This window comes from Patiria miniata, unplaced genomic scaffold (assembly GCF_015706575.1).
Source record: "Patiria miniata isolate m_02_andy unplaced genomic scaffold, ASM1570657v1 HiC_scaffold_20, whole genome shotgun sequence".
Taxonomy (NCBI): domain Eukaryota; kingdom Metazoa; phylum Echinodermata; class Asteroidea; order Valvatida; family Asterinidae; genus Patiria; species Patiria miniata.
Genome location: NW_024037059.1, coordinates 6935187 through 6949645, shown reverse-complemented (window position 1 = coordinate 6949645; position 14459 = coordinate 6935187). Strand labels below are relative to the sequence as shown.

Sequence of the window (14459 nt, the reverse complement as noted above, 5' to 3'; positions counted from 1 at the left end):
CTGCCAACATTTTTGGACAAAATGTATACCTGCAATTACTGTCATAAAAAGTGGCCCAATCAAGTGCTGTTTAACATGTCATACAATAAATGAACATCGGTTCCCTGCGTGTTAATTATAAATCATGTTTTTCAGTGAAAATTCATCCTTTTATCAGATATTAGAGACATCACGACTGTTATGTTATGTAATAAAGTACATCAATTTTGATTTGGACCGAAATGAAGGAAGTGGACACATTTCATTGGATTTGCATTTGGATTTGTTCCCTATCAAGCGGTCATTGACCTTATTAAAGGTCAGTCAATTTACCAATCGAAGAACACTTGAGGGCGCACTCACATACATAGAGAATTAAAAACCGCCGGGGAAGAAAAATGTAAGAAAAGTCATCTTCATCTCTTTGCTTTCAACCATTTATTTAGTCAGCAGAATATCATATCTGGATATATCACACTAACCGTCATTTGTAGTAGACGTGATGGTAGCATTCGTAGGGCATTGTGGGTGGACGTGGGTGGGTGGGCTGGCCGGCCGCGGAGCCGGTGCCGTTGGCCGTGGGGGGATACCGGGAGGGCCGGGGGCTCACTTTTTTGACATGCTGGCTGGATGGAGGGGCTGATTTGCGTTCCCAAATTCGTATTCGTATTCGCAGGGCCCAGGGGGGCACAAACTGACAAAGAAGAGGTGCGACTGGTACTGGGAGAGGCAGGGGTGGGGGGTGGGGAGAGGGTGCACAGACAGGGCCATTTTTCGGGGGGGGGGGGAGTGCATGGCCTCCCCTTTGAGTTTGACTGCGGGTTTTTAGAATTCCATTTTCTCACTCTAAAAAAATTTTAAAAAATAAAACCAGCACCGACTGATCCATGTCTCTTTCAAATTTGGGAACAATGTTTTTTAGGACATTAGAGAAATCATAATTTTACCAGTCCATTTTACCATGTTTACCATTGAGAAAGATTCTACTTCACTGCGGCGCTCACTGTTCACTTAATTTTCCTTTTTATTTGGTCAATTCCCACAGGGCTACCTACTGGAAGTCTCAACCAAAGAAGCATTGTGATTTCTGCAAGTGTTGGATAGCTGACAACAGAGCTGTATGAGAAAGTATTTTTCTTATTTGTTTGAACAAATAAAAAAAGGGGTGGGGGGGGGCTTTGAATTTTCACAAGTGACTGAAACAGTATGAGTAGATGGCACATCTGTGGTTAAAATTGCTGCATAAGTTGTAAAATTAAACAGTGTTTTATAGGAGCCTCAAGCAGGAAATATTTACACACTAGTAAACCAAGTGATAGTAATAATGGAACCTTGACAAATATTACAGAATTATTGCAAAATTTTGTATTTCTAATCAAAACATTACAAACATTGTTTTATATTGTACAACCCGGAATTGGTCTGAACTAATCTATCTGTTTCTTCCTGGCAGAGTATTGACTTCCATGAGCGAGGCAAACGACACAAGGAGAATGTGGAGAAGAAGCTTGCTGAGTTGCGGAAGAAGGGCCATGAGCAGTACAAGATACAGCAAACCCTTGACAGTGATCTCATCAAGATGGAGACGGTAAAAAGAAGTTCCATGAATCAGATCTTGTAGCCTAGTCTGCAAATTTGGGACTAACATACTGTGTATACTGAGAGTTCCTCTCTTGTGTAAACTGGAAGTTCTAAAACAAGAAAATAAAATTGTGCATGAAACTACCGGCCTTGCACTCCTTATGCACTGTACATGTGAAGTGTGCCATAAGAAACATTTGGTACCGGGCCGAGTCTTCATTTCTACAGCTGCTGTCCAGTAGTGTCCACAGTCATGCAACTAGACTCCTGACTAGACTGCTTTGATATAGCAGCTCGCTGTAGTCAAAGAGTTGAGAATAAATCCTTTGTTGTAATGAATGTATACCTTCATTTTCTTCTGCTAGGAAGCACTTAAGGCTTTCAAGAAGGACTTGGAGAATGACCCAGCCCTCGCTGCTCAGTACAAGGCCCAGGCCGCTTCAGCTGCTGCTAGTGCTGCTGCAACAGCCAAAAAGAAAGAAGGTACGTAGAAGCCAACCGACCCTAGTTTTGTAGTGAATTATTCATTTATTTATGGATGTTAATTGAAACTTCTTACTGACTGGATTGACCTGAAAAATACAAATGTCAGACTTTTTGCATGCATGTTGGACATTAATCACTGCTGTGATTGGTCAAAATTTATTTCTCGTAATGAAACCAAGAATTCCTCAACAGCGTCCTAGGCACTGTAGCTCGCAAGCCTGAAGAAACCTGTAGAGAGGAGACAATGAGAAAACAATTAACGGTTTCAGAGGTGGAAGGAAAACCCAGAAAACTATTCTGGGAAACCCACAGAATCAGGTAGGGACTGAAAACCCAATCCACATGTTGGCCACGCCCATAACAATCGAACCCATGTCACAGCAGTGGAAGGCGAGGAAAGTAACGCTACACCAACCTGAATCTATTCACTAAAGTGACTCAAAACTCCACTGTGATATTCATATGTACAGTCTGTTCTCTATCACAGAGCTTCTTAACTCAGCAAGGAAACTACACAAACAAGGCCTAGTTTCCACTAAACAAGCTGGCAAGACTACTGCGACAAGCAGCACATCAAGCACAGCTCCAGCAACTGAAGCATCAAGTCACACTGCAGAATCCACGGCAGCAACCACTGCAGCAGAAGGGTCTAAGACAACATGTGTTTGGCTGGAAGGAACCAGCCCAGAGGGGCATACATACTACTGGAATACAGTGACAGGAGGTACAGTCTAGTTTGTGGTCCATCTATGTTGTTTCTAACTAAACACTTGACTTCTGCAATGGTGGACAACAAGGGGAAACCAGGTGGTCACATCATACTTTGACGTCATATGATTGGACCCAATTGACAAGACTGTGGAGTCACTAAAAAAGAAAAATCTTTCAATGTAGTTGCTTCTACAAACGTCAAATCCTTCATTTATTTATTATTCATACCTTATTAATAATTTGGCATAGCGTGACTCTGGAATGCCAGTCTGAAACTATTGTTCCTGGCCGGAGACAGTGATCATTTTCATTTTTTTGAATACAGTGGTTTTGAATTTCATTTGCAGAGTCCCAGTGGGAGAAGCCTGAGGGCTATGTAGCCACAGAAGAGTCTACAATATACAAACAGCAAGATCCTGAGGACGGGACCAGTCAGACACAGGAACAGGTAAATGTAGTTCATGGCGTTTGTTCAACAACATTTATTGCTATTCAGACATAAGCCAAAAACAGAAATCAAAGACGTATGTACAGGATGATTAGAGTGAAATTTACGAAAGAAAAAGTTATATGAAACAATTAGACAAAAGCATAACATGATATAATCATAATAAGCGTGGCATTTCAATGAGTGACAGGCTTTCTCTATCAAGAAAATCTGGTTTCTTGTAAGATATTTCTTGCAATATTTGTACTCTGAGTCTACTGAGCAATAATAAATATTGTGTTTTATTGTGAGTTGACTTAACATTGTGGTTTACCAGTGTTTCTCATTTTGGATACTGTAATTTCATTGGTCCAGAATGGTCATGTGTCAGTTTTCAAAGGACAGCTGTTGGCACCAACATGATGCCATCTTGCATAAGGAGACAGCAAAAATATCGTAGGAAATTTTTGATATTAATTGTTCATTCCATTAAGCGCTACATGAGATCATAAGCCTGGCAAAATCCTCCAAGATGCTTCAAACTCCCCCAGGAGATTCCATTTAGGATTCAGGGAAGTAGAGCCCCACCTCTTTGAGTATTACTTACATGGGGCTTGATGATACTTGAGACTGACCCTTGAATATCACATCAATCCTACAGCAAGAACCTGCAGAAGAAACAACCAAGACCTCTCAGGATCTCAAACCTCCAGGAACCGAAGATGAGAAACCGGAAGAAAATGATGAAGAACAGAAAGAAGATGATAGTGGGAATGAGGATGATGAAGATGAAGTGGAAGTGGAAGAAGAAGATGATGATGAGAAAGATGAGGATGCACTGAGACCAGTTAAGCGGAAGATGGTCAACCCCTATGGTGGTTGGACTACTATTGTTCCCGATGACACGTGAGTAACAAAAGCTCATTTAATTGTGAACATACTGTGTTTCCAAAAAGTCCAATGCTAGTGGGGGAGTATCTCAGTATTGATAAGAGCAAAATGGAATGGATATCTACACAACTGACAAATACATGAATGAAAAACCTAATTTTCTGCATTTAGCAGTCATTGTGTTCACAATGTTACTTCTTGGGGCATCATTAAACAAAGTTGCAGAAAAGCTAGGTGGGCCCGAGAATTCAATGCTAGCTGAATCTTTCTCAAAGACAAAGTGAAAAGAAACATTTCTCTTTTCTGCCATTATTTCTTTGGTGATGCAGACCCCCCATTGATCTACAGCTGCCTCAGCCAGACAGGCCATACTTCCAGCCCATCGTACCTCAGGCCGCCCAGCACCAACCCAGGGAGAAAGTCAAATTCAAAGAGCGAACAGTCTCATCACTAACCTCTGCATCGCAGTCGTCCTCCTCGCCGCTGGGAAGTGGAGTGGCATCGTTTAAGAAGAGGAAGTTTGGTGGTGGAGGCCGGTCCATTCGTCAAAGAGATACAGATACTTGAGCAGGTCCGCCTTCAACATTCTCGGCATCTAACATATAAAAAGAATGGACACACCTTAAACCCCAGCACTTGAACACAACATCAGTCAGTGCTTGATTTAGCTGATTAATGTTTGGAGTTATTTACATCAAACGAACCTTTTGATGCTGGCTACTGTTCAACTCCTGCATACCAGCTTGTGTGATTTTAAACTTAGATCTGCAGCCTGTGTAACCAAAAGTTCCTTAGTATTAAGAAATGAGTTTTTAACAGACTGCACTTCTTTATTAAGTGTTGACAATAGTACTCACCACTCAAGCATGAATCTAGAGTTAAAAAATATCATGTTACTGAACCACCCTGACTCTATGAGCTCTTTATTTTGCAATATTTTATAGCCTGGGCATAATTGGAGTGCAACATAATTTGTTGCACTATTGGACGTACACTGGCACAATAGTAGTTGCCAATTGGTCCTTGTACTGCCCCAACGTGCGCTGCCTTCTAATCCCTGTCCCACTGTAAACTACACCTGTTCTGTATGGTTTTAATGATTCATCAGGGAGTATGTACAATGTCATATGATGTAGCACAGGTGCTAGCAGGTCAAAGAAGGCTGTTTGAAACGAGTACTCGTCCAATTCCCCCCCCCCCCCCCCCCCTTTTCGCATTTCAGAATATTATTCCAAACAAATTGGATTTTTTTCCTTGGGTGGGGAACTTTCATGTTTTCGCTCAACATCCTCTTCTCTTCAACTTGGACTTATGCCATGTTTTAATACTTTTTGTTTACCCTGAACGCGATTGTTTAAATTATTGGAAAGTTAATGTGTGCATGAATGTTTTTTAGGGTGACTGTTGTGTTATTAGCAGCATTTTTGCGTGGATTTGAACACAGCGCTTTTGCAGATACGTAATATTAATGCAATAAACAACACAGCTACAAGTGATCCGCTGAAATCATGAAATGTCTCCTTCATTTTTATTATCAATCTTTAAAAATATATTTGTTCTAATATAAATTCTTTTTAACAGAAAGCAAAATATTAAACCATTCTGGTTGGGACTTCATACATTGCCCGTTTCAAATGACGTATACGCAGACAGAAAAAAAGTATTTCAAAAGAATAAAAATGTTATATTAAAACTTTACATTAAAACTCCAAAGCTGCCATAAATATGTCTTGGCTGATTCAAATTTTCCTAGACTACACGCTTGGCAAGCTTTTTATAATTTGTTTAAATGAGGTCAACATCGGTTGAATCAACATAATGCACTTTCTACAGACAAGATATCCATCATTCATTTTATCGCCTTTGAATAAAAAATATTCAAAAGCGCGTTTTGTAGCCCAATTGGGCTGTTCCAGGACCCAGTGTCCCTTTAATTTATTAGAGAGATATAACAAGATTGTTATGCCACTTTAAAAGCTTTTTTATACTTTATATTTTTATACACTCAGCACACACTTGTTCTCTAGATCTCTCATTCTGTTCGTACACATTCTGTTCGTACACATAGGTGGGACTCCAGAAATCTGGACAGCTGTTAACTTATATGTATAGAAAACTGATCAGTAACATGTTTATACCATCACTGACAACGAACTAAGACTGTTACAGCAGGTACAGAACCACAAGCGAGAATATGGACGGAAAACAGTACTGATTCCTAAACTTCTGTCAGTAAACAAGTAGATATTCTCCAATTTGGGGCAATGTTATGTCTTGTAATGTACAGCGCTTTGGGGTCTTTTTTATTAAGATGGAAAGCCCTTTATGAGGAGTTATAATTATTAATATTATTACTATTAATTTTCACGAATCAAACAATCAGGGAAATGACCAGCTTATTCACAAATTTGACCTGCATAGACCCAATCTACAAGTTGCCATGGGCTTTAGCAATCCATTTCTTGATGTTGGCCTTCTCCGTGTTACGAGCTGCAATTACAGACGGCGGATCATCCTTGTTGTGTGAGCGCAGGTCCAGGTGGTGCGCCCCCTCTGGAATAATGACAGCCACTACGGTATCCGAGATGGACTTTAACACCCCACCTGCTGACCATGGGTCTAGCAGTCCATTACTGTGTAGAAAGCATTAAATAATTAAAAAGATTATACAGGATGACATAGTTGAATATGCACTCAAATTAGTCAAGATTGTGTCTAGGAAGGCCAAGTTTGAATATGTGTTTGAAATACGGAGTACAGTTTGAGCACAATTTCAGCTTGTGTGTCTGATTTTATTTACTGATAAGGAACTGGGAAGACGACTGGGAAAAAATTGGGGAGAAACATCCTGATATCATTTCTTTCACTACTGAAGAGGGAAGAATTTTAATGTTTGAGATTGTCGAGACAAGAGACATTTTCGAGACATGCACGACATAAGAGCAATGAAGATTGTGCTTAATGGGCACTTCAAACAATTTAATGCACAATAGTTTTCTTGTTTTCCATTCAATATTGGGTTTTGCCAAAACCAGGGCCCAATATTATGGGTCTGGTAACCACAGACTCCTTGTAACTGAATTTATCAGGCTGTAACTGTGGCTGTAATTTAATTTATCAGGATATGTTTCAGCATGTTATGTTATTTGTACTCGCCTGAAAACAATGTTACTGGCTGCCGATATGTTCTTGCCCCAGTACTGTACGATGGGCCAGTCTGGTCTGGGTGTCACATTCCAGTCTGCCTGACATTCCTTGACGTATGCCTCATATACCCACGGTGAAGGCTCAAACATGTCCTGCTTACCATCCATGCAAGACGGCATGACCATCTCTGTGCAGGCCTATGGAGAAGGTTGACAGGGAAAAAGTTGTGGGCATTTGTGAAACACAAGTTTGAAATGTGGAACAACTGTTGTACAGTGCTGTAAACAAGACTGGGAATGCCTAGTCCACATGTATCTAAAAGTCTCAGTTTAGGATACCATTTATACTCGGTGATTCAGTCAATAAGTGATTCAATCAGTGACTCAGTCAGTCAGAGGGCAAAAAGTTGGCTCTTCAGATCCAGCAAAAATGTCCAAAAGATTGGGGAACTGGCCGGCCATACGTACTAAATTTGCAAAAACCAGTGCTTGAACAGGTTTCTTTAGTAAAAAGTCAAGTCATTTCAAAAACCAGTATGGCCCTTCAGGCCGGCGTTTATTTCCAGTTTCCTTGGCATGAAACAACTGAGAATATGTCTTTTCCCCTGGATGGGATGCCAGTCTATCGCAGGTTACTCCCCAGCTTATGCTGGTACCCACTATACTCCTGGGTGGAGAGGTGCAAGTGGGGACGAAGTGGCTTGCCCGCAGCGACACAAGTCATGACCAGCAGCTGGATTCGAACCCCTGACCCTCTGATCATGAGTCACAAACCCAAACCACTTGGCCACCCTCCCCCTACTTAAATGTAAAAAATTCTCCACCAGGCAAGAAATTCACACAAGTTTTTTTACATGAGAATAATTGATAATGCTGAAACAGGCCCATTTCTTGACCTGAGTTAATAAACTGACCTGAAATCCCCAGCCTTTATCTCCAAGGGATCCAGTGGCTGTCTGTGAGGTGTTGAAACACTTGGCTGAGCCGGTGTAGTTGTAGTAAACATTCACTGCCTCAGCCAGTTCCTCAAGCAATGCCACTCCTGTGGCATTAGCACTCTTGATGTGTGAGCAGACAACCTGTACGATTAATGCAAATATATTTATGTCAATCATTGACCAACTAAGCTAATCAGCCAGCCAACAATCTGTTCCTGCCATAGACAAACTTGTATATTCGCAGAGGCCTTCAGTAATGATGACAGCATGTTGCTGGCCATGGATTTCATGCTTCATAAAGACTGCTGATGAGAGCCATAGCACCCTATGCTTGGTACACTTCAAGGGAGTGTTTAGCGTGCAGTACGCGATATTTATTTACTCTGATGAATGTGAATAATCTTCTCACGTGAGCATCAGGTGTATGGCAGCAATGCGTTTAAGAGTTCCACCTTAACTATCTCTTTGTAACTGTACTGTTGAGGGGGTACTTATGCAAAGAGTCCGGAGCATGCAAAGTTAAAACCAAGAAAAGAAAGATTTACACTGACCTCAATGGGGAAAGCAGGAAGTGGTTCCAGGAAGGAGGCATTGTACGGGTAGTCTACCATGGCCAGGTTGAACCAGGTCTCCGTCAGCCAATCTTTGATGACGGCCACATCATCACCCGTCAGCACTGGGCTGCATAATCTCAGCGATGTTCTCAACTGTTCTTTACCTTCAGCTAAAGCAGCCAAATTCAAAAATTTTATAAGATTGTTTTTTTTTTTCATGTTATGGGTAAAACAAACGCATCATGAAAATTCCACACGTAAAAAAATACACAAAAAAGCTGATCCCTGGGCACACACACCTTTATTCACTTGATTCAGAATGGCTCTTCACTAGGAGTCTTTGATGCATCTGCTTAACTCAATGAGGCGATTTTAGCCCATTCACTGGCATTACGGAGTAGGCCTAATCCTATACGGTGACACTACCTGGCTCACAAGTGACACTCAGTCAGTTCTCCCAAAGTCTTATTTAGTAAAAAGTATCTCGGTTTTTGATGGGAACTTTTTTCTTGCAAGCCCTCCGAAAGCACCGAGTATTCAGTGCTAAGTTAAGAAATTACTGTGGATGGCAAATCCCAAAACTGAATTCTGTTTAAGTATATGTCTTGTTTCTAAACATTGTCAGCCCAATATCGACTATAGAAGTATAACCTTAGCTAGAGCTCCGTACAGCATTCTAAACTTCATTACAGATTCATTTGACTTACCTGTCAACCCAAACTTATCAATAACAGCCCAGCTGGCTCTTATTGTCTTGCTGCAGGTGGGGCTGACTTCAGTGAAGTCCTTTGTTATGATTGTGAACTGTGTGTTGCAGTTTGTGAGATTGTTGAGCGACCAGATAGGTGCAGAGGCTGCAATGGACCTGTTTGAAATAAGTCAGTAATAAGACAAGAGAATAAACAAATAAATGCATGTATACGGCTGAGTACTCAAGTTCACTCTTCTGAAAGACTTCAAACGTGATCATGACAGAGTTGTGTTTGAGTCCATCACAAGTCTGGTCACAAGTAAATCACAAGTCCTTTGACATATCCAGCCACAACTTACAGGTGATGAACAACATCAAAAGAATGCTTCCGTACTAGTTCATTTGAATAATTTGTGTCTTGCCTTTTCAGTTTTGGTGGACTTATGATGAAATGTGATGAGGTACTTATGATGGACTTGACTACAACACAGAATAATAGTAAGGCTCATTTTACACAGACAATCGATTTTCATCTTTGATTTTCAAAAAATAATGTAAGATTACAAGTCCAACTTACCCTACAACAGCATCAGGATATTTCATTCTCATCCAAGCAGCCAGCATACCCCCGTATGAGCCACCAAATGCTACCACTGGGCTACTAGCTGCCCCTGGTATAGACGACTTAATATACTTGATCAGAACGGCATAGTCAGCTAGAGCCTGCTCTGATGTCAGATAACCTAGATGTTCCCTGTCCTAGAAGAGTGTGGAAAAACACACCAACATTTAGGAGGTTTTTGGTCAAGTTGATCATAAGTCAATCATGGGTCAAATCACAAGCCAATCACAATTCAATTCACATGATTATCACATTGTCAATTCACAAAAAGTCAAATTCGAGTTGAATCACAAGTTGAATCACAACAAGAAAGGTTACATTACCTAAAGGAGATGGACAATGGTAACGAAATACTTTTGTTCCCACAATTTATTGAGTGGTCGGGCACAACCCGACCACTCTTTGGATCTGTAACGATTAATCTTTCTTTCTTTCTTTCTTTCTTTCTTTTTTCCGGACAATACTTCTCCGCGGGTTTTCTCTTAAACGGTATATGGTATGAACTTATAACTTACAATATATATCGACCCTCATCCGAAGTGGTGCATATTACTCTGACGTCATGATTACGTCATCAGGTGTCAAATTACAAGTGATTTTATCTGAAAAAGTGACCAATTACTTTCACCTATAACTCTTGAACTAAACAATCAATGATGTTTGTATTCTGTAATCAGATAGACCATTAATCGCTTAACAGTTTTTGTCGTGTACGTGAACTCACTTGACCTTTACTTCCGGGTCTACCGGAAGGTCAAAGTTAGGTGAATTCAAAATGAAGACGTTAGCCTGACATCAAAACAAAAACAGCATTTCTTCCGAACGTTTCACGGTATGATCACAAAACCTTGTGTGAACTTGTACCACGTTATGAAGATGTTATAAATTTTGTTACGTCAGCATGACGTCATCAGATATAAAATTACAAGCGATTTAAAGGCAAATTTGGACAAAATAGTTTGCGTTATATCTTTTGAACTAAGTAGAGTATCGTGTTCGTTTTTTCGTGAGGTTGTAGACTATGCCGTGACTAACAGTTCTTGTCCCCGGACACAAACCCGCTTGACCTTTACTTCCGGTGTTACCGGAAGTGCAATAAAAACGGCATATAGCTCAAAAGCGGGAGCATTTTACTACACACATATAAATTATGAAAGTGTTAAGTGAAGAATGTCAGACACAAAAACAACAACAGTGTGATGACGTCATCATTCGAAAGGGCGCCCTTGAGCGGCACATAAAATAGTGTTTTGTTTTTTTTAATTTGAAAACGATCGGTTCAAATAGTTCCAAATCGCCCCTTGATATTCTTTGATTAGCCACAGATAATTTGGCAAGGTTCCAAATTCTTGACGTCATCGGACCGGAAGTTACTTATACGAGAATTTGAAAATATTAATATAATATTTTAGATTTAATTCTATCATTTGATTCATGTCGTATATCTTCGTAGCCCATATAACGATATCCCTTACAATGTTCACGTTTTGCTTCCAAATACTGTGACGTCATCAAACCGGAAGTTACGTGTTATGAATACATACAGTTATATTTGCCATATTTTCATACGTTATTTAACTTCACAACGAACATTTATCCACTGCGAACTAAATCGGTATCCACTTCCCGTTTTTGAATTATGACGTCATCAAGCCGGAAATAACTTGTATGAGTACAGAAAATGTCACTTTACTAAAATTTATCACACCGTTAAATATGCATTTTTTGAAACAAAATAATTGATTGTACTGGAAAGGATTTACTTCGTGATCCTTTGTTCTTACATAAACATATTCATACTCAATTCGGCAGTGTTTAATGAACAAATTGCCTGCCCGACCACTCTGCGTTTGTAACAACAAACGCGAACCTCTAGTTTACCTTGTTACTTGACTTGGGGCTGACTGGTATGGATTTGACTGCAATTCCGCCAGAACATTCATTGTAAGACAACCTGAAAGTCTGAGGGTTGTCGCCCAATGGGATGGTTTTTGATTGATCTTTTGTTTCTACTTATATTCTATAATTATGCAATATTTAATACAAGTTATACATGAGAGTATACAGTTTGAAGACCAAGTTATAACTTTCTGGGGAAGTCAAAATACCACTTAAAAAACTTAAATATCAAACGGCGCTGTCACCATTCAGGGAGAACTTGCATGAGCACCAAGTGCAAGTCCACATCCTGAGTGGAGTGGGCTTAGGCTGGCTTTAATTTTGTTACTTTGCTTGAAAATATTTCCACTATTTTTGTTCTCACCATGTACGATTCTTTCCCATAGGGTAGAGATTCACCATAGTAACGGTGTTCAGCAAACACTAACATTGCTTTGAATTCTGGAGCAATGTCCCACATGAAGCCCTGGTGAAAGAAAACAAGCAAAAAAATGTACAGTGAAACACTGCTATAATGAACACCACTATAATAAACATTTGGCTATAACGAACATCCCCATGGGCTCCCGAAATAGTAAATTCTATTATAATGCACAATCTCTATAACGAACAGTTTCTGTGAACCCCACTGTGTTCGTTATAGCAGCATTTCAAAGTTGTTTTGGTTTTTGTTTTTTGAAGTTTCTATAGATAGATGCACCTATTTTAATCAATTTTCAAACGTTATGACCTGAGAAAGAGATTTTGGTCCTCTTCTTCAGAGCAAATAACAAATAATATTTCAACAGTTTGGTCGGAAAAAAAAGAAGGTATTTCAATATATCTCCAGTGACTGACCATCAATGAGGTTATAATATGTTATATAGTGATAAACATGGTAAAACTAAAGTGGTTTCAGGATTAAACATTCCAAGCTTCTATCAATATATGTATGAGTACAACAGATAAACAAAACATTCTGACAATACTTAAAATGATTGGCGGTTTACTTGTAACTTCATGTGGAATATCCTGATTAATACTTACTGTGTTGTCACAGAACCAGGTTATGTCGCCCTCATTGCCGGTGTAGAAGAATATCGGTCCACCGTTTTTATCCCAGTACTGCTGGGCAACGAGGTATCGCATCTTGAATGTGTCATCATTTATGAAACCATAATGGTCAATCTTTGAAAATACATTAAAGAACACAAAATTTACAAGTCATTAAAAATGGTGATATATATTGATTTTCATCTTAACATAAAAATTCATGCTTGTTATTGTAAATGTAGATAACTGATTGCAAATATAGCTAATTTGGGACGTGATGGATTGTTTGTCGTGTATGGAAGATTTATGACTAGAGGCGTGTTAGTTACTGTTACATTAGTGCAAGGACTGAACAATCAGTGTTAACAAAATCCTGAAATTCACAGTTGTTAACTTAATTATAAATTAAAGCGGTATCTTTATTTTCGCACTCACCTTTTGCTCAATGTAATACGTCTCATATATACGGCATTTATTGTCTGGACACTGCATACCAGCTGTTGATTTGGCTCGAAGACCTAGTCCCAAACCAACAGGCCTACGTATACGACGACTGTGAAATTGCTCGGTGCATGATACCGTGCAAAGCGCCGCCAACACGGCACAGACTGCCAGCAAAGTACGGTGAAAAGTACGCATTTTCCCTACACGATATCCTGTCTAGATGGGGCAAAATTCGAGAAGATTTGGAGAGATACGTTCAACCATGGAGGTAAGACCTTAAAGTAAAGCAGAAAAGATGTGATTATGTCTTTTGTACATGATCATTCTGTGCGGTTAAACTAGGCCTAGTGTTTCACGTACAATAACGTTCAAGACTAATGTCATGTGATTTGTATCATGAGAGCTTGTGACTTTTTAAGCACGTGACTGGCTGACTGCCTCCCCGTCAAAATTAAATACGTGAATAATCATCAAAGCTGTTGATGTAATTTTACATTCCTTTAATTGAAATTTTTCTCTTAATTTGTTTCAATATTTTGTGAATTTGTATGTTGTAATTATGACACTGTTCATACGAAATATACACTGTCACTGATCCTTTTGCTTCCAAGGTTCGGTTGTTAAATCATGTTAAAAATGACCGAACCAAGTACGTGCCGCCCCCCCCCCCCCCCCCCCCCCCCACTGCAAACTTATAATCAAAAAGATTACAGAAAGATAAACGATAATAAAAATCTTAATAACATCTGTATTTGTGAAATTGGAGCACCGGCAAGGTATTTTGTGCATAGTGCAACGCGCGGAGGCTATTTAACTGGGGGGGGGGGGGGGGGGGGGGGGGGGGGGGGTTCTCTTAACAAGTGTCCAATAATTGAAACATCTATTAACGGCGTTCACTATTTGGAAACGTTGATATTGCAACCACCTTTGAGAGACAAAAACAACTTTTTAGAAAGGTTTTTATGAAAAATGCTTAATAAACTTGGCTAATATGTTTTATACCACTATACAATATTTCTTTTAACTTGGGTATATCAGATGTTTCTTTGAAAAAGTAT

The 14459-nt window shown here is 39.7% G+C and overlaps 2 protein-coding genes across 2 annotated transcripts; one reads left to right on the top strand and one right to left on the bottom strand.

Moving 5' to 3' along the window:
- Positions 1 to 100: 100 nt before the first annotated feature.
- Positions 101 to 5581, top strand: LOC119727648 (WW domain-binding protein 4-like). Its single transcript, XM_038199632.1, has 8 exons — positions 101 to 379; positions 1025 to 1097; positions 1433 to 1567; positions 1926 to 2043; positions 2534 to 2770; positions 3105 to 3205; positions 3846 to 4090; positions 4405 to 5581. Coding segments are annotated over exons 1-8 (1149 nt in total). The 5' UTR covers positions 101 to 377; the 3' UTR covers positions 4643 to 5581.
- LOC119727647 (lysosomal Pro-X carboxypeptidase-like) lies at positions 5582 to 13797 on the bottom strand. Its single transcript, XM_038199631.1, has 9 exons — positions 13393 to 13797; positions 12952 to 13092; positions 12290 to 12391; positions 9982 to 10163; positions 9421 to 9578; positions 8711 to 8883; positions 8136 to 8300; positions 7232 to 7419; positions 5582 to 6708 (listed from the first exon to the last, which is right to left on the bottom strand). The coding sequence occupies exons 1-9, from the start codon at positions 13594 to 13596 to the stop codon at positions 6504 to 6506; spliced, it is 1518 nt and encodes a 505-aa protein (XP_038055559.1). The 5' UTR covers positions 13597 to 13797; the 3' UTR covers positions 5582 to 6503.
- Between the last annotated feature and the right edge of the window lie 662 nt (positions 13798 to 14459).